The 21286-nt window shown below is 48.4% G+C and overlaps 1 protein-coding gene across 1 annotated transcript in view; it reads left to right on the top strand.

Moving 5' to 3' along the window:
- muc5.7 (mucin5.7) overlaps nt 1-21286 on the top strand; it is a gene marked incomplete at its 5' end in the record, with an annotated part of 240861 nt that overhangs the window by 195510 nt on the left and 24065 nt on the right. The window contains 3 exon segments of the mRNA XM_085967276.1: nt 8237-8298; nt 8300-8412; nt 8521-8618. Coding sequence (XP_085823402.1) covers nt 8237-8298; nt 8300-8412; nt 8521-8618 — 273 coding nt within the window.

Genomic DNA, 21286 nt, shown 5'->3' with positions numbered 1-21286 from the left:
CCTCCTCATCTCTGTCCTAAATGGCTTACCCCTTATCCTTAGACCCCTGGTTCTGGGCTCCTCGACCACCGGGAACATCCTTCCTGCATCTAGTCCTGTTAGAATTTTATAAGTTTCAATGAGATCCCCTCTCATTCTTCTAAACTCCAGCGAGTATAAGCCCAATCGACCCAATCTCTCCTCATACGTCTTTCCTGCCATCCCACTACACCAAGTCAACTGGGGCAAGGAAACTCCCAGTCTGGGGTCACTATTTCTGGCCCATTCTCCCTCAGGTGTGGCAGACCATGTGTGGGGAAGGCAGTGCAGGCCAGCACCCGGCATGAATGGTTCCCAAACTATTTTGCAGGCCTTCCACTGCACTCCCACAAGATGGCAGAGCAATTAAACAAATACTTTGGTTCTGTCTCCACGGAAGAGGACACAAATAACTTCCCAGAAATGCTATGGAACCAAGGGTCTAGTGAGAAGGAGAAATTAAAGGAAATTAGTATTAGTAAAAAAATAGTGCTGGATAAATTAATGGGACTGAAAGCTGATAAATCCCCAGAGCCTGATAATCCGCATCCCAGTGTACTAAAAGAGGTAGCCATGGAAATAGTGGACGCATTGGTTGTCATCTTTCAAAATTCTATAGATTATGGAATAGTTCCTGCAGATTGGAGGGTGGCAAATGTAACCCCACTATTTAAAAAAGGAGGGAGAGAGAAAACAGGGAACTACAGACCGGTTAGCCTAACATCAGTAGTAGGGAAAATGCTAGAGTCTATTATAAAGGACGTGATAACAGGACACTTAGAAAATATCAACGGGATTAGACAAAGTCAACATGGATTTATGAAAGAGAAATCGTGTTTGACAAACCTACTGGAGATTTTTGAGTAGCTGGTAGAATAGATAAGGGAGAATCAGTGGATGTGGTGTATTTGGATTTTCAGAAAGCCTTTGATAAAGTCCCACATAAGAGGTTAGTGTGCAAAATTAAAGCACATGGGATTGGGGGTAATATACTGACATGGATTGAAAATTGGTTAACAGACAGGAAACAGAGAGTGGGAATAAATGGGTCATTTTTGGGGTGGCAGGCGGTGACTAGTGGGGTACCACAGGAATCAGTGCTTGGGCCCCAGCTATTCACTATATATATCAATGATTTGGATGAGGGAACAAAATGTAATATTTCCAAGTTTGCTGATGACATGAAACTAGGTGTGACTGTGAGCTGTGAGGAGGATGCAAAGAGGCTTCAAGACGATTTAGTCAAGTTAAGTGAGTGGGCAAATACATGGCAGATGCAGTATAATGTAGATAAATGTGAAGTTATCCATTTTGGTAGGAAAAACAGAAAGGGAGAGTATTATTTAAATGGTGATAGATTGGGAAATGTTGATGTACAGAGAGACCTGGGTGTCCTTGTACACCAGTCACTGAAAGCAAACATGCAGGTGTAGCAAGCAGTTAGGAAGGCAAATGGTATGTTGGCCTTCATTGCAAGAGGATTTGAGTACAGGAGCAAGGATGTTTTACTACAGTTATACAGAGCCTTGGTGAGACCACACCTGGAGCACTGTGTGCAGTTTTGGTCTCCTTACCTAAGAAAGGATATACTTGCCATAGAGGGAGTGCAGTGAAGGTTCACCAGACTGATTCCTGGGATGGCAGGACTGTCATATGAGGAGAGATTGGGTCGACTAGGCCTGTATTCACTAGAGTTTAGAAGAATGAGAGGGGGTCTCATTGAAACGTATAAAATTCTGACAGGGCTAGACAGACTGGATGCAGGGAGGATGTTTCCCCTGGCTGGGGGATCTAGAACGAGGGGTCACAGTCTCAGGATACGGGGTAGGACATTTAGGACTAAGATGAGGAGAAATTTCTTCACTCAAAGGATGGTGAACCTGTGGAATTCTCTACCACAGAAGACTGTGGAGGCCAAGTCACTGAATATACTTAAGAAGGAGATAGATAGATTTCTAGACACAAAAGGCATCAAGGGGTATGGGGAGAGAACGGGAATATGGTACTGAGATAGGGGATCAGCCATGATCATATTGAATGGCAGAGCAGGCTCGAAGGGCCGAATGGCCGACTCCTGCTCCTGCTCCTATTTTTCTACGTTTCTCTGCTACAGCAGCAGTGCCGCGGAAGGCCCACAACTTTCTGGAATACTGTGCTTATGTATAATGCAATGTTTTTTAGAAGGAAAAATAAGGAATGAGAGTATACACTCAAGGGAAGAATATTAAAGTATGTGGATGAACAGATAGACATAGAGGTTCAAATATCAAATTCCATGAAACTATGAGTTCAAATAGAAAAAGCTGTAAAGAAGACCAATAGGAGTTGTTTTTTTAAATAAGGTAATGGAGTACCAGAAGTAATGATGAATTTCGACAAAATTCGGCAGCACGGTGGCATAGTGGTTAGCACTGTTGCCTCACAGCGCCAGGGGCCCGGGTTTGAATCCGGCCTCGGGCGACTGTCTGTGTGGAGTTTGCACATTCTCCCCATGTTTGCGTGGGTTTCCTCCGAGTGCTCCAGTCCAAAGATGTGCGGGTTAGGTTGATTGGCTGTGATAAATTGACCCTTAGTGTTAGGGGGATTAAATGGGGATATGTGTTGGTGTAGGGGTTGCGGGGATTGGGTGGGATATGTGTCGGTGCAGGCTCGATGGGCCGAAATGGCCTCTATCTGCACTGTGGGGTTTCTGTGATTCTGTGATTCTGTGAAAACTTTGGTTAGGTCATAGTTGTGTGCTGTTCTGGATGCTCCATTGCAGAAATGTTATTAAAGCCATATGGACCATACACCATGGCCCAGAAATTCGTGAACGGGGCTTGCAGCGCGTGCAAACCCCGTATTTGCACTTACCCCGCGCTCGTGCCGATCAGCTTCTGGGACGCCTGAACTTGCAGAAATAGAAAGCACATTCCCGGGCAGCGTATGACGTCACGCCGCCCAGGAGTGCAGCCAGCGCGAAGCCAGGAGCATGCAGTGCAAGTGAGACACGCCCCTTGAGGTCTCAGTTTCACTGGACACGCCCCCAATGTTTCTGTCAAGCTCCTAAGCATCTTTACATTGCAAAGCAGCAGTTTAAATAGGTTTTTGGAAGTTTTTTGAAGATTTTGGTAACTTTTATAAACTTTTTTAAATGTTTACATTATTTTGAGTAATCTGAAGTAGTTTTAAAGAGAATTAAAGCAATTTAAAGACTTTTAAAAGCCCTAAAAGAATTTTTTTAATTCCATTTATTTATTTAGCAATGTCGTCGTCATACGTGTCTTCACACTGTTCCCTTTGGGGAACTGTATGAAGTGGTGGAAGGATTTATGGCCATGATTAACGCTCATTCCGTGACCGTAACCATCTTTGAACCAGCCATTAGGGCGGTTAGTGCTATGGCGGGAGAGTTTTACGGGCTCCCACAAGCTATACAAGGAGGGGGGGCCACCCACACCCACGGACGCAAATATCCCACTGGATGTCAACCCAGAATTTAGAGCCGGAGCTCCGACTCCACTTGCCGGGACTGTCTGGAGCGGGGTTCAAAACCCTACCCTGATCTGGCCCAGCGGCGGGGATCCTACCGCTTTGACAAACGCCCAATCCGATTAGCAACGTGAAATGGCAGCATAGGGCTCCAGTCTCGGGGAGGGAAAAGGCGCAGGAAACGTATGGGTGTCACCTTTTGTGCGGAGTGGGCCTTTTGCGTAGCAGTAAGCATCCCCGCCGCTGGGCCAGAAGGAGTAGGGTTTTGAACCCCACTCCAGACAGTCCCGGCAAGTGGAGTCGGAGCTCCAACTTTAAATTCTGGGTGGACATCCAGCGGGATACTTGCGTCCGTGGGTGTTGGTGGCCCCCCCCCCTCAGATGGGTTGTGGGAGCCCGTAAAACCCTCCCGCCATAGGACTAACCACCCTAATGGCTGGTTCAAAGATGGTTACGGTCACGGAATGAGCGTTAATCACGGCCATAAATCCTTCCACCACTTCATACAGTTCCCCAAAGGGAACAGTGTGAGGATACGTACGATGATGACCTCTTGCGCAATGCACCTCCTTGGGCCCTCAGTCGCAGATGTGAGGGGGCAAGTCGTGCAATTGTTAAATTTTTTATTTTATTGACATGTAAAATGTTGGCCCAGTAATTCCCTTCCAAATGCGCTAGTACGGTCGGGGTACTTACGCATCTGGCCGGATGAAATGCCGGTTTTCAGCATTCACAGTGCATGTGGGGAAAACCGGCATTTCCTGTCCTCTGAACAAAGGGGTTCAGAGGCAGAACGCGTGCGACTGCACAGGCAGCGCGTGCGCAGTATAATTCGCCGCTTTCATTAATGCTTTCAGTGAGGTCCAGTCATTACAACTTACACATGAAAAAAGCATGGGTACAGTTGCTCCAGAGGCTGCGGAGGAAGATATTTCTTATCGTGGAGCTTCTGAAAGTATGTATGTCTGCATATATTCCTTTGCGTGTTTACTTATGTGTATGAATGTATTATTTAATTATGACTTTCAGAGAAAGTAACTTATTGGAAAATCATAATTAAAAACATACATTCATACACATTAGTAAAGGAATATAAAACATACATACATATACGTAAAGGAATATATGTGGGCATACATACATAACTCATTCTCACATTCCATTCACACAACCACAATTGCTCCTTCTACCTGCCATTCTGAAAACCCTTTTAAAAAAAAAATTTAAACTTTAAAACTTACTTAAAATTTCTTAAAATAACTTCCCTCCCTTTCCCAAACAAAAATATTGCATTTCAAAAGCTCCACGATAAAATATATCTTCCTCCGCAGCCAATGAACAACTTTACACTTGCTTTTTTCAGGTGTAACTTCTAAGGACTTACCCTCACGGATTTCATGAATGAAATCTACGAAGTTCACTGCGCAAGCGCTGCCTGTGCAGTCACACACGCTCGAGGTCTGGAAATGCCGGCGTTCCCCGCATGCGCTGCTCATGCTGAACGCCGGCATTTCCAACGGCCAGAAGCGTGAGTAAGCCGACCGTACTCACGCTTCTGGCCGCGAATTTCTGGCCCCATATCTTCACCAAGATGACACCGGGGATGGGGAACTACATTTATGAGAAGAGATTTCAGATTCTGGGATTATTTCTACTGGAGAAGAGTAGGCTGAAGAGATTTAATAGAGATTTTTAAAATTGAGGGCTTTTGTTGGGCTAAATAGGGAATGACTATGGCTGGAATTTTCTTCGGGGAGACGGGTTGGGGGCGGGTCCGAGGCGGGGGGAAACCTGGGAGGCCGGTTTCCTGCAGGCCCTGCCAACTTTACTGGCAGGGCCCAATTTGAATGTGAGGCCTTGGTTTCCTGCCTGCAGCCAGCCAGCTTGAGAGGCTCCTGGCTGGCAGCAGGCGGGTAGGCCTCAGTTGCGAGAGGTCGGTCCGGGGGAAGGATCACGGGAGGGAGGTTGCGGATCAGCGCGGGGAGGGCGGAGAGGGTCAGCAATCGGCGGGAGGGGGGGGTCGGCAATCGGGAGGGGGGAGAAAGGATGTCCGGAAGTGGATTTGATGGAGCCGGGAACAGGTCGGGAATTACATTTTTAACAATTTAACTGCCCCCATGCCCCCAACCCACCCGTTTTTTGATGGGAAAATTCCGGCCTATTTCTTCTGGTTGGGCAGTCAGTAACAAGGGGGGTCATCAATTTAAAATTGTCATTAAGCAAGTGAGGAGAGAGGTGAGGAAAACGTTTTACACTGAGGCTTGCTAGAGTATGAAATGCATTGTCTCAGGGAGTAGTTGAGGCAGAGACCATTGTATTTTCCAGCAACAACAACTTGAATTTATATAGCGCTTTTAACGTAGAAAAATATCCCAAGGTATTTAATAGAGGCAGGGGGCTGGATTTTCCAAGCCCCGAGAAGGTGAGCATGAAGGCGGGTCAGCCGGTAAACTCGGAGAAAGTGCATCCCACCTCCGTGCCCTTTTGCCAGGGGACGGGAAGATGTGCAGCTTCAGATCCCATCTCCTGGAGGCAGGAAAGGCATTTAATCCTTTTAACTGCCTGTTAACAGGGTTTGTGTCATTTTACCTTCTCAGGTGAAGGCTTCCTGACCTCAGAGAACCCCGCCGGGTTGGAGAAGACGTGGAGGAGGTCTGCAGGGGTCGGAGGCACCTGAAAGTAAGGTGTAGAGGTGAGTGATGGGTGCAAGTGTGGAGTGGTAAGTATGCAAGGTGAGTGATAAGTTTAAAAAAGTGTGCACTTACCTTGTTTTCTTTCTACAGCCTTTAGCTGCTCTGGATGGGGAGAGCTGACATCCTGATTGTCAATTTCACATAATGGCTGATGGAACCTCCGTTCCAATAGCCATGTGAAATTTACAAATTTGAAAGGTTTGATGAGTCCTCACCACAAAGGCTCATCAAACTAAAGAGAATGTCAGTGTTTGACAGCTTCACAGAGCTGTCAAATGCTGTTATTTCTTCTTTCCAGAAGTCTTGACAGATAGCAAGTCTGACATTGACGTGATCTGTCAGTGACTTCCTCCCTAATTGGCTTGCTGAGTCCACAGGGCGGGCTTAACAAACTCAATCAGGGGAAAATCCCTCTGATTGGTCAGGTGAGGATGGAGGCAGGACATTGACATGACAAGCGGCAGTCCCACCTCCAACTCGCCTCCATTCACAAAATCCAGCCCATAAAGTGTCAAAAATGAATGCTGTGACATAGAGGCGTGGCCAATAGATTGATCAAAGAGGTGGGTTTGAAGGGGGGCCTTAAAGGAGGTGAGGGAGGTAGAGAGGCAAAGGGGTTTAACAAGAGAATTCCAGAGCATGGAGCCTAGACGGCTGAAAGCACAGCCACCAATGGTGGGAGAAGGGAGGGGGTGAATGCACAAAAGGTCATAAGAACATAAGAATTAGGAGCAGGAGTTGGCCATACAGCCCTCGTGCCTGCTCTACCACACGACCCCTCGAGCCTGCTCCGCCACACGGCCCCTCGAGCCTGCTCCGCCACACGGCCCCTCAAGCCTGCTCTGCCACACGACCCCTCGAGCCTGCTCCGCCACACAGCCCCTCGAGCCTGCTCCGCCACACGGCCCCTCGAGCCTGCTCTGCCATTCAATAAGATCGTGGCTGATCTTCGACCTCAACTCCACTTTCCTGCCCGATCCCCATATCCCTTGATTCCCCTAGAGTCCAAAAATCTATCTATTTCAGCCTTGAATATACTCAGAGGAATGGAGAATTTAGGATGGGGGGGTGGTCTAGGGCTGGAGATGGTTACAGAAATACGGAGGGGTGAGGCTATCAAGGGATTTAACACAAGGATGAGAATATTAAATTTGAGGCGTTGAGGTACGAGGTCAGTAAGCACGGGGTTTATGGATGATCGGGACTTGGTGCAGGATAGGATACAGGTATAAACAGGGTTTTGGCCACACATCCAGTGAAGTTAAGGTGGCACCATTGTTGTCGCTAACTGGTGAATGCAAATTACACACAAAAATAAATAATGATTGCTTTTACTAGATCTTTTGCTTTTTACTTTTGAATTAATAGGTCTGGTTAGGCCTCAACTGTGTCCAATTCTGGGCACCAAACTTTAGGAAAGATGCCAAGGCCTTGGAGAGGGTGCAGAGGAGATTTACTAGAATGGTACCAGCGATGAGGGACTTCAGTTATGTGGAGAGACTAGAAAAACTGGGATTATTGTCCTGACAGCAGAGAAGATTAGGGGAGATTTAATAGAGATGTTCAATATTATGAGGGATTTTGATACAGTAGATAGGGAGAAATTGTTTCCACTGGCAGGAGGATCAGTAACCAGCGGACACAGATTTAAGATAAATGGCAAAAGAACTGGGCGGAGATGAAGACATTTTCTTTACGCAGTGAATTGTTATGATCTGCCTAAAAGGTTGCTGGAAGCAGAGTCAATAGTAACTTTCAAAAGGGAATTGGATATATACTTGAAATGAAAAATTTTGCAGGGCTATGGGAACAGAGCAAGGGAGTGGGACTAATTGGATAACTCTTTCAAAGAGCTGGCACACGCATGATGGGCCGAATGGCCTTCTGTGCTGTATGGTTCAATAATTAATCTCTCAGTGATCACAGGTTGAAACAAATTATATTCATTTTCTATTGAACCATGTCACTATTCTGCATCCGCTAAGCCACACCCTACATTTCCAAATTTAAAAGTGTTATTCACAGTGTGCTTTTTGTTTGTTCCTTTTAACCAGGCAATTGTGTAACCCAGTGGTTTGACCGTGATGATCCATCAGGAAAAGGGGATTTTGAAGATTCTCATGAATCTCCAGAACGAATATCCAGATCTGATCTGCAGTAATCCGACTGCCTGTGAAGTGGAGACAATATCAGGAATTCCAGCCTCAAGCTCTGACGACAACATTCCGCAGTAAATAACTATTCCTGCCGTCTTATTTTGATATTGTGACTTTATTTCAAAGAATATGAATTGTTTTAGGAACTACATTAACTCACCATTCCATTCTGTATTAAACAGATGCAGTATTTCAACTGGATTTACTTGCATCAATGCAGTGCAAAAAAATGGCAGCTGCGAAGATTACAGAATACGATTTACCTGCCCTGAATCTTTCTGTAAGTATTGGATATTTGTAGAAGTTGTTTTATTGAGCACTACCTTCCCCTTTGCAAATACTGTTTCTCTATTCAATGCTGCAGTTTTACTGTAAGTTTAATTAAGCACTAAGTGGCAGAAATTCCTCTTTGGAAATATTGCCATTGAATTTCCTGAACGTTCATACCATGAAAGCTGCATAATCTGGATGGGTGAGCTTATGAAAATGTGCCAACAACCTGTTACGCTTTGTTCTGCCAATTTCTTTGCATGTTGGATGTGCTTGGAAGTGCATGTGGCTCCAAGAAGCATCCGTCAGCTTCCATGTGGACGCAAGCCAATAATACATTTATGACAGTATGATGCCACATGGCTAAATCCCCATTATTTCTGTCTCAGTTGCTCTCAAGGTAATGTTTGCCTGTGTAGAGCAAGTGTACTTGCTTGTCAGGGTCAGGTGATAAAGCTGGAAGTACTGTTTAAAGGACCAATCCTTAATGAGGTTGTGGCGGAGACCACATAGGGACAATAACACAATGTATAGCCAATGTTGTGATATGTACATGCTGGGTTGGGTTATCGGTGCAGGGTCCCTTTAAGAGCGTCGGTAGCGTGATGACGTCATGACGTCGGTTGCGTGATGACGTCATAGCCCCTGCACAGGGCTGAGCCTTCAGACCTCGTGGACAGTGATTAAAGTAAGACACGTTTTGCCTTAGCTTAAACAAAAGTCTCTGCCTGCTGTTTTCTGTCGATCCCAACATTGGTGACCCCGCTGCTCTTTTGGACGATTCCAAAAACCTCATCTGAAATGGCGACGAACGCCGTTTCCATCAAATTACCCGAGTTTTGGGAACAACAGGCTGCCGCTTGGTTCGCCCAGGCCGAGGCTCAATTTGCAATCCGGGACATCACCGCGGACGACACGAGGTACTACTACATCGTCTCTGCTCTCGGCAGCTCCACCGCGGCCAGAGTCGTGAACCTGCTCGAAAACCCCCCGGAGCTCAACAAATATGGTACGCTGAAAGCGCACCTCTTACAAACTTTCGGACTCACCGAAGCCGAACGCGCATGCCGGTTTCTCTCTCTACCCGGGCTTGGCAACTCCAAGCCTTCAGAGCTGATGGACCACATGCTGGCCCTCCTGGGCACACACACGCCGTGCTTCCTCTTCAAGGAACTGTTCCTTCAACAGCTGCCAGGTCAGGTACGGTCGGCTTTAGCCAACTCTTCCATTACCGATTTCCGTGACCTGGCCAAGGAGGCCGACAAATTTTTCTCCGCCGGGCAACAGTACTGCGCGGCCACGCGGAGCCCTGCCCCCACTGATACAGCCCAACGGCGGCAACCCTCAAGCCTCTGCTTCTACCACGCGCAGTTCAGCCCCAAAGCCAGGAAGTGCCGGCCCCCGTGCAGTTTTCCCACGTCGAAAAAAACTAAAGACCACTCGTCGGCTGCTATGGCTGTCAGCCGCTCAGGCATTTTGTTGTTTATTACAGACACCGACTCCGGACGTCGTTTCCTTTGCGACACGGGCGCCCAGGTGAGCGTCCTGCCCGCGTCAACCATAGACATTCAAGGGGGGAACCACAGCCCTGTCCTCGAAGCCGCCAATGACAGTTCCATCCGCACCTTCGGGAAACGGAACGTGGCGCTTTGTTTTGGTGGGCAGCGGTTCACCTGGGACTTTGTCACAGCAAAAGTGTCCACCCCCCTTCTTGGCGCTGACTTCCTCTGCGCCAATGGCCTTTTGGTGGACGTCAAGAACCGGCGTCTCATCAACGCGGAAAACTTCAGCTCGCTCCCATGTTCCCTCAGCGGGTCCAGCACGACGCAGTTGTCCAGCGCACTCTCGGCCACCGGCGAGTTTTCCCGCCTCCTCGCCCAGTTCCCGGACCTCACGAAGCCCACGTTCTCGTCCGCCGCCACCAAACATGGGGTAGAACACCACATCTCGACCACCGGTCCGCTCGTCTACGCCCGCGCTCGGCGCCTCGACCTCGGGAAGCTCGCCATTGCCAAAGCCAAGTTCGACACCATGGAGCGCCTCGGCATCATCCACCGGTCGAACAGTCCGAAACCAGGCGGCGGGTGGCGCCCGTGCGGAGATTACCAGCGCCTCAATGACGCTATGACCTCCGACCGCTACCCGATTCCACACATCCAGGACTTTTCCGCCCGCTTGGCCGGGAAAGTGGTATTCTCGAAAGTGGACCTTGTCCGGGGTTACCACCGGGTCCCTGTCCGGCCGCAGGATGTCCCGAAAACCGCGGTGATCACCCCGTTCGGGCTATTCGAATTTCTTCGCATGCTATTCGGCCTCAAAAATGCTGCACAGGCTTTTCAACGCCTAATGGACACCGTGTTACGGGACCTGACATTCCTGTTCGTCTACCTGGACGACATCCTCATCGCCAGCGCCTCCAGGACGGAGCATGTGTCCCACCTCCGGACTCTCTTCGAACGACTCAGCCAACACGACCTAATCATCAACCCAGCCAAGTGCCAGTTCGGGCTGTCCTCAATCGACTTTCTCGGGCACCGCATCACGAAGGACGGGGCGGTGCCACTGCCATCAAAAGTGGAGGCCGTGATGGACTTCCTGCGACCCCTCACCGTGAAGGCCCTGCAGGAGTTTTTGGGCATGGTGAACTTCTACCATCATTTCGTCCCCCGAGCAGCCCAGCTTATGCGGCCCCTTTACGAGGCCCTCAAAGGCAAGCCCGACAAACTCACCATTGACTGGTCCGATGAGATGGCCAATTCTTTCACGGACACGAAAAGGGCCCTGGCTAACGCGACCATGCTGGCGCATCCGTTACGTGATGCGCCGATCGCTCTCACCACCGACGCCTCGGATTATGCGGTCGGCGCCGTCCACGAACAGTGTGTCAACGGCTCCTGGCAGCCGCTCGCCTTCTTCAGCCGGCAGCTCCGCCCCAACAAGCGAAAGTACAGCACCTTTGATCACGAGCTTCTCGGCCTCTACCTCGCCGTCCGACACTTCCGTTTCCTGCTGGAGACCCGCCCGTTCACGGCATTCGTGGACCACAAGCCGTTGACCTTCGCCATGGCCAAAGCCTCCGAGCCGTGGTCGGCCCGTCAGCAACGCCAGTTGGCTTTCATCTCGAAGTTTACAACGGACATCCAGCATGTGGCTGGGAAAGACAACCCCGTCACCGACCGTCTCTCCCGAGCCGTCGCCAGCGCCGTACACCTCTGCATCGACTACACCCGCATGGCGGCCAACCAGGCCTCCGACCCGGACATCCAGGCCTACATGACGGCGGTCACGGGCCTTCAACTGGCGGACGTCGCATTCGACGCTGCCGGCACCACACTCCTGTGCAACGTCTCCGTTGGGCAGCCACGTCCCGTCATGCCCAAAGGGTGGAGATGGCAACTTTTCGACGCCGTCCATAATCTTTCCCACCCGGGCAGGAAGCCGTCACAGAAGCTGGTGGCAGCTAAGTTCGTCTGGCACGGGCTCAGGAAAGACGTTCGTGACTGGGCCAGCACCTGCATGGCATGCCAACGCTCGAAAGTACATCGCCATACTAAGGCCCCGTTGGCGCCTTTTGCGGTGCCCAAGAGGCGGTTCGACCACGTTAACGTGGACCTGGTGGGGCCCCTGCCGCCCTCCCACGGGTTCACCCACCTCCTCACAATGGTCAACAGAACCAGTCGATGGCCGGAAGCCGTCCCGCTGTCTTCAACGACGGCCGCCGATGTGGCTCGGGTGTTCATCAGCACTTGGGTCACCCGGTTCAGCGCCCCATCTGACATTTCCTCTGACCGGGGGCCCCAGTTCACGTCAGAGCTCTGGAACGCTGTCGCCCGAGACTCCACCGCACCACAGCATACCACCCTCAGGCTAACGGGCTGTCCGAACGGTTTCATCGCTCCATGAAGGCCACGCTCCAGGCCAGCCTCCGGGACAACAGCTGGATCGACAGACTCCCGTGGGTTATGCTGGGACTCAGGACCGCTCCCAAGGAGGACCTCCAGTCCTCATCCGCCGAGCTCATCTACGGCCAACCGCTACGGGTTCCCGGGGATTTCGTCCCCAACACAACGGAACCTTGGTCCGTGGCCCGTCAGCGGTCCGACCTTCTGGACAACGCCAAGAGTTTCGCGCCGGTGCCCACGTCGCAGCACGGCCTCCCGCAGTCACACGTTCCACTCGGCCTTCGTGAGGCGGAGTACGTTTTTGTCCGCCACGACGCCCACCGGGGACCTCTTCAGCCACCCTACGAGGGACCATTCCGCGTCCTGGAAACCGGGGACAAGACCTTCGTAGCGGATGTCGGCGGTAAGCCGGACTACATTTCCGTGGACCGTCTTAAGCCGGCCCACCTGGATCTGGACCGACCCGTTGAGTTGGCACAGCCCCTGAGGCAGGGCCGACCTCCAGTTTCCGCACCCTCAGTCCACCACCGAGCGCCCGAAGTCCCTCCGACGAACCCCCCGGTCCCCGCCCCGGAACTGAGGAGCCGTTCCGGCCGTGTGATCCGGCCCCCCCAACAACTGACATTGCCAGTGCTAGTGAATTCTGGGGGGACGTATGTGGCGGAGACCACATAGGGACAATAACACAATGTATAGCCAATGCTGTTATATGTACCTAAACACAATTCACTATGTATAGCAATGTTGTGATATGTACATGCTGGGTTGGGTTATCGGTGCAGGGTCCCTTTAAGAGCGTCGGTAGCGTGATGACGTCATGACGTCGGTTGCGTGATAACGTCATAGCCCCTGCACAGGGCTGAGCCTTCAGACCTCGTGGACAGTGATTAAAGTAAGACACGTTTTGCCTTAGCTTAAGCAAAAGTCTCTGCCTGTTGTTTTCTGTCGATCCCAACAAGGTCTTTTGCTAAATATAGCTTCCTCTGTGGATCAATTTGTAATTTCTTTCTTAGAGGGCGGCTAATTTGGCCTTACTCTGGAAGCCATTGTATTTTTTCTCCAGTAAAATTGGAAAGGCAGCACCATAAGTTTCCCTGTGGGAATCCCCAATTTGTGATCTGTTTGAAGGCGGAAGTTAAAAGAAAGAATTGCATTTATGTAGCACCATTCACAACCTCATGATGCCCCAAAGTGCTTTACAGCCAATGAAGTACTTCTGAATGTAGGAATTAAGTCACATCTGACACCACAGGAGGAGGGCGAGACCCTCGTACTGATATCCACCAGCCAGAGTCTACAGACCCTGACACTCCTACCAACAAGTGAGCGGGAACTGTGCATAAGGAGGCTGCATTTCAGCGGGGGAGTGCTGGATGATCTGTGCCACCTGCAGGCACTGGAACTTCCGCCCACCTCCACCATTTAGATGGCGCTGCCAATGGCTGAAAATGTAATATGGCTTTAAATTTTTTTCCCACTAGATCTGTCCGGGCTAATATGAGGGGCATAACAAATATTTGCCAAAGTGCAGTATATATCCGCATGCAACAAGTCATTGATGCCTCGTTTGTCAAAGCAGGGCAAAAACATAGCTTTCAGAATGGCTCCCTGCAGGCATGACAGGACAATTCAGTATCGAAACATTGCTGGCTTCCCCAAGAAGGTTTAAAGAAGGTTTTATAATGGAGGGTTATAATGCGCCCATGTCGCCACAGGAAATGAATGTACTGCTGATTTGTAACCAACAGAAGGACACCCTTTATGTGAAAGTTCATTATGCTCGCTGTTGCTACAACGTGTTAATTTTAAGGCAAGCGACTGTCCTAGTGTTGTTTACTCCAGAGATAGGTGTTCCCAATCTCCCGTCCCACTACCCAGTGTAAACGCCTGCTGGACATACAAGTGCAGAGGCACCCAGAAAAAGGTGGTGCTGTAGAATCTCCCAAAACCCCTGGCGACCAAGCTGCTCCTGTTTAGTACTCCGGCAATAATTGTCGAGGGGGCCCAAAAAATCAACCCTAATGTTTATAGTTAATGCTGTAATTTTGCTATTGCTGGAAATTTTCCAATTGACCGCCCTAGCCAGTGGAAGATCGGCAGAAACCCAATTTACACATCTATCAGGGGTTTCTGCTGAAGTTATGGTGTCTGATCGGAAGAACCCCTTAGGAAATTCTTGGCGTATCTGTTTAAAGAAGGTTTTATTCCTTGAGATAGAGTTGTTCTTGGGCATTGAGAGCCTTGTGGTGGTATTGGTGCAGGGGGTGGGGGGCGGTGGTGAGAAAATCTGTCCCCTTGGCCGGAATTTTCTGGGGTCCGTGCGAGCGTGACTGGAGGCGGGTCGGGAGGGAAATTTGAAACATTTTCCAGCAGGTCAGGAACCCGCCGTCATCCCTCGGGCATGTTTGCCAGCGCTGCAGCGACCCGAACAGCAGAGGCGGGCGAGCTAATTTAAATCATTATGAGGTACTTGTCAGACACTTAAGCGCCTTTGCAACCCTACCTTTCAAATTTCCCTGGGTGACCACGGGAATCATGCAGCTCTGGAACCATGTCTGTGAACCTGAGGCGGAAGTTCAGTGGCCATTGATCCAGCTCATTAGTGCACAGCATCAAAAGTACAATGAAAACTCCCACCTCACAGCTGGTCACTTTCCTAAAGCAGATGCTGTTGCTGACTGCATTGTCAGCACAGATTTAGCTGTCTAAAGGTTGCAAGTGTTTCCATCAAAGTCGGCATCCGCTATCACCTCATTGGTAGAACCTATCACCACATTGACAGATTGATTCTCATCTCTACTTGACCTGCCATCTATTACATCAGCATAGGGGCTCTCTATACTGTCTCACCTTGGCCCTCAGAATCGGACCACGATGAGCCCCAACACCAGCAGCTCTTAAATAAATCTATATATTTTTAGAATTGTCTCAAGTAATATTTCTGTATCAAACTCGCAAACTCAATTTCTGTACACTCTTTTGTGAGGAGTTGCAGAATTCTGGGGGAGTATTCCGGACCCTCATAATATCTGGAAGGTTACAGTCTAGTTAAACTTATTAAAAGTGCTATCCGGAGGACAGTAACATCTTCACATCATTCCTTTCCTTTAGGGAGAGATAGTCTGAATCTTTAGACCCAATTAAGCATCTTATAGAATTCGGCTATCTTTAACTTTAGTTGAAGGTGAACGTCTGGGGAATACGCTTGATCTGGGGTAGCCCGAAATGGGCTAGGACTAGTAATTATCCCTTCAGTTGGCATCCAACGTGTGTGTTAACGAGTTGATACAGAACCTATACTTATATTTATATCTATATCCATCTTGTAGATTGTTAAGTATAGAAGGAGTGTTATACTGGCAGTGGTTCTAAGACCCGATTTAAGTCTCTAGAGATGACAAGACCCTGATCAGGCCTTGTAGAACTTAAATCAGAACTCCCTCAGTATACCATTGAGGTCTAGAAATTTCTTATAAAGTTCATATTAAACCCTAACCAAGGTTAGGTCCTGACAAAATATTAAACCCTAACCGAGGTTAGGACCTGAAGAAATGGCAAACCCTGTCGGAATTGGTCAAGTCTTTTTATTAGAAAATTCAAACGATTGCTTTATTAGGGGAAATAATCCTATCCCTGTACCTCCACAAAACCAAGTGATAATTTTTGAAATAGAAGGCTTTGATGCCGAAGGAGCCGTTAGAACTCATGGCACGATTAATGTTGATCACCAGAACCAGGGAATACAGAATATCCTGTGGGATAATCAAACAAATACTCCAAATCCATTAAGTTCCTTAATGATAAAGTGCACATCTGCACAATTGGGAGGCCTAATGAACGGTGCCCAACAAGGTGGTGGCAACCATGGCCGAAAAGCAGGACCCGGAGCAGCCTATGCTCCTGGGGGCCATGGATTCCAGTTAAGGTGGCAAACTCATGATGAAATAAATGACAACAATCTTCGAGAAAACTATAGACAGCTTAGAATCCATTATAATTAATGCCGACAGGCACTAGCTCAATCTTATCTAAATGCTGAAGGTGCAATGATTAATGGCCCAGTAAACCAACCCCAGCAACCACACATTGCGCCCCTAGGTCAAGTAAACCTGAGCTCTATCTACACAATGTGTGGTAAACCGGGAAACACCAGCCAGGAAAAAACCTGCTGGATTCTAACTAACCTTGATTAATTGGAAACCTGTTGCCAAGATTGGAATGCCCAACACCTGAGGTAACTACTGCAAATGATACTAAGTTCAGACTTAATTCCCCCATTAAACCAGTGTAACAACTGGGTTCAAATATACACTTATGTTCTCACGGCAACTCAGGGAGGGCATGTAATGGGTTCATCAAGGAAATACTCACTAATACAGCCACAACTAAAGGGCTTGTAGCTGCCTACAGATTAGGCAAAGTACTTACACAGGATAATTGGGACATTGTTCATGGTTGCCTGGCCAATCAATATCAAACTACAGCCCTCAAACTTGCCTGTGAGGGTGCTCTAAAAGATTATCAAGATAATCAACAAAGATGGGATAATGTCAATTGCATTATCCAATTAAATCATGACCTCTTAGGTCTACCCCAAACTAAATCTATAATGAGATCAGAAACTAGGGATAAAAAAAGAGAAGGTACCTTTGGTCCTCAGAAAGAAGGACTGTATAGACCCAAGTCTCATGTCCACCCCGCCCAGACACAAGCTCGTGGCTCGGGACCCCCAAGAGGGTATTCCAAAAGGTTTACACCCCCAACTCGCCCACAATATGAGACAGATTTCTCCCCAGAAAGATGGGATAGACAAGGGGCTAAACCTCAAAAGGAAAGCGAAGGACAGTGGACTCCCTATGGGGACAGCTTTTACACTGGCCAAAACTATCAAAGAGCCATGGGAGGGTACCGAGAAAGCTGAAATTGGGATCAAAAAGATTCCCGGCAGAACCAATGTCCACCTCAACAGGAGGATCGTCAAGAATGTAAATGGTCTGACAAACCCTTCAGGGATCTGGAAACCATTAAACCACCAAGAGGGAGGAACAAAAATCGGTTAAAGATAAAGCAGCAAATGAAGCTCAGGATCCTGAGGATGATCAATCCCAGGATTGAAGGCCTGGCACCCAGCCAGGGCCTCTTGAATTCCCCTATACCTTGGCAACCTTGCCCACAAACACACAAGTGAAAGCCTTGTTTGATACGGGAGCTGATTAAACTGTAATAGATCCTGCAATTATAAAAACTAAGTGGACAGGTTTGGGAAGCCCAATTTGTAAAAAATCATCAGGGGGATTCACACAAGACAAAACTAAAATAATTAATTTTTATAAGATACCAATTACTATATATGGAATAACGGGGACCCTAGATGTACGACTGGTACCACAATTGGCCTGTTCCCTCATTATAGGACAACCAAACATGAAAGAGTATCTTAAAATTTCAATCAGACCTGTCGAAGCATCCACAGACCACGATGACAGGGAAAAACATGTTCGAACACAGCTTGATTAAACTTGTCCAGAAGGGGGAGGCAAAGACCTCCTCAAGCAAATCATTAATAGATAATACCCTTATCTACAACACCATCCAAATCAATGTGGAAAGATAGAGCATCTCCCCATCATGGAGGATAATGATACGGAGGAGGTATTCAGACAAATACCTATGAGACCGCCTATAGAATAACATCAAGTTATTTACTGTGATGGATCGTCAATGACGATTAAAAAAGGGACATCCCAACAATCCTCAGCTGGAATGGAGATAGTAGTAGGGACTTTGAGATTCCTATTCTTTTTATCCAGAAGAATTACTGTCTATACCCCTTGGCCATAAGACAGCGCAATATGCTGAAGCCGCAGCATTACAGTATGCTTTAGAGAAAGCAGACCTTATTAAACCCACACTGTGGGAAGATATTCTCCGTTCGAGAATGGAGAAAAAGAATTGTCAGGTGATTCATGTAAATGGGCATACCACTGGAACAGTACACTCAAAAGCAAACAGCCTTGCAGACGAACAAGCAAAACTTTCGGTCTGCATGACATTCCCTCGAGAGGGGCCTGCCAATATTAGTGTAATCACTAGGGCAGAATGGGCAGCTAATCAGGATGAGGAACTGATTCAGCTATTAGACCCGACAAAAGAGAATCCACCAGGATATCCACCAAAATACTGGTATTGTACTAGTTAAGTTGCCCAAAGGAAACCGAGAGGTACCCCCGAGACAAACGAGAACAGCTTGTAAAAAAAAAGCTCACAAGAGCATAAGTCAAGCACATTGTGGTGCCAGAACAACATTCTGCAAATTGACTCCCTTATATTGGTGGCCAGGCATGCTTAAAGCCTGTAAAACACACGTGGCAAATTGTGAGCCATGCTATTTAACCAATAAGTCATCACTAATTAAGCCACCACCATTGGCTCCTGTGAAAGCTGATGAGCCAATGGGAAAATTCTTTATTGACTTTATTTGACCACTTCCCCCATCTTTGGGATACAGACATGTTCCCGCTTGTGTAGTTGGATGCACTTCCTTCTACTGGCTGGTCCCCACAAAAACTGTTTCGGAAAACTCACTCGCCAGGGCTATTTCTGATATAATTATTGCAGCTGGTGTACCCAAAATCTTACACTCCGATAAAGGCGGAGCCTTTGTATCTAAGGTCTTCAAAGACTACTGCGAACATAGGGGGGTTGGGTTAGAGCACAGCACGTCACGTCATCCGCAATCAGCAGGGCTGGTGGAACGTAAAAACCAGGAAGTAATAAAGCTATTGGTAAGACTGTTGAGAATCAGGGGAGATAAGTGGACCACCATCATTCTGGTGCCCACATCTGCATCAGGAACAGTGTCCCCTAAAACTCCATATTATCTGATGTATGGGGTTGAGATGCATACACCGCTTACCCATAGTTCTTTTATTGCCTCTACACACTCTGAGTCCTTGACCCGACAGCGACAGTTAGAAAAAGAAAAAAAAAGAAGTAACAAAGGAGATTCATCGAATTGATCAGAGGATAAGGGAAACAAATAGGCAGAAAATATTGACAAAGCATGGCAACCCATAGTAGGAGAATGGGTACAGGAAAAGAAGTTCGAGCAAAAACCAGGTTTAAGACTGAAGTGGAAAAAAACAGTTCAAATACATTCTGTTATTAACAAAAGAACAGTTCAAATACATATTAACCAGCCGAATGGCAAGCATATTCTTAAAACTGTCTCCATAGACAATCTCAAAAGATGTCCTGAAGGATACAGAAAAGGAGGAACAATACAAGGTGCAGTCGTACACTGTCTTTCAAGACCCAGCTTGGAGCACGACACAGGAAATGGATGCAATCGAATTACTGATGACGGTCAGTCAGACGGTGTCGCCGGCTCTTCCACACGTTGCTTGGCAACGCATCAGGAATTGGATTGGCGAATAGCAACAACCGAAACATGGAAAGATCAACGAGTTACTTCAGCGAAGGAGGAAGACACCGCGGATAAAGAAGGAATCAACTGATTGCCTGGCAAGGCCTTTACGACAACACGCATCTGTACATACCTCGGGTCGAACGAACAGCGTGTCAAGCTTCAGCTAGTTGCAACTGACGTCTCCTTGACTTGTATGAATAACTCACCTCTACGGAATGTACATCTGCCGATTGGACATTCTAACTACCTATTGTTTTGCTCATTGCATGACTATGTACTTATCATCCTTTTAAATTGTGTACAATTTAAAATAAGGCAAAACATTGTCCTAGGATGACTTCAAAGGAATTTTCATGTAGCACATGATTGTGCATCTTGTGAACTTAGTATGCTATTGTAACCTCATGAGGAATATTGACCAAACTCTGTCTAGATATTCCAGCTCATTTTTGGTCAAGAAGGGGGTGTGAAGGAATAAGCCATATTTCAGAGATACACCATCTTATGAACAGATTTCTGATTATTAAAACATGACATACTGGGTTTAAAAGTCTGGGGCCTAGAAATTCAGTTGCCTTAGCGCCGCTTTTGAGGCGCTAGAGGGACTAGCGCCAGAGTTGTGGCCAGTTTAAAAATTCCCTGGGGCCCTAAATCGGCGTTGCACCGGTAGCGCTGCGCCGGCACCGATGACGTCATTGGTGTGCGCAGCGTCCCGGTTGCCGTGGTAACCCGCCCGAACTCCGAAATTGAGTTGCGGCCGCCTCGCCCGTGGCAGCCGCAAGCAACGTTCTGTCAGAGGTGCCTTACTCCAGTTTGCGCCGGCGCATTAAAGGCCCCGCGGCGGCCGGCCACTTTCCCGCCGGCCGCCTGCCCACAGCTCCCTCCCCGGACTTCTCCCCCCCCCCCCCCCCGGAACAGATGCAAGCCCGGCACTTGTCCGAGGTGCCGGGCTCATTTTTAAGCTGATTTGCGCGGGCCGCGGCCGGGTGCAGGCAGCTCCTCCTTAACGGGAGGAGGAGGCCTGCACGTCCCCAGCCTGCCGCACCGCATCGGGTGCCGCAGCGCCGGAACAGCGCCGCAATGGGGCAGTTAGCGCCCATTGGGAGGCGCTGAAACCCTCCAGTAGCGCCGGCAGCCGTTTGGGCGCAGCGCTACTGAATTTTTGGCGCGCGCAGGGGGACTTAGCGCCGGCACTAACTTCCGGCGCTAAAGCCCTGGCTGCGTCAAAACTCAATTTCTAGGCCTGGAAATCCTCAGCGACACAAGCTGTGCAAACAGGCTTCTGAGATGGAATGGTTGATAACACAAAAGTTGTAAACACACAAGATTTTGAAATGGGAATTGGTT

Source organism: Somniosus microcephalus, chromosome 25 (genome assembly GCF_052327205.1).
Source record: "Somniosus microcephalus isolate GS21.2 chromosome 25, FLI_Smic_1.0, whole genome shotgun sequence".
NCBI classification, from domain to species: Eukaryota; Metazoa; Chordata; class Chondrichthyes; order Squaliformes; family Somniosidae; genus Somniosus; species Somniosus microcephalus.
The sequence above is the reverse complement of the archived record's forward strand: the minus strand, read 5'-3'. Positions and strand labels throughout refer to the sequence as shown.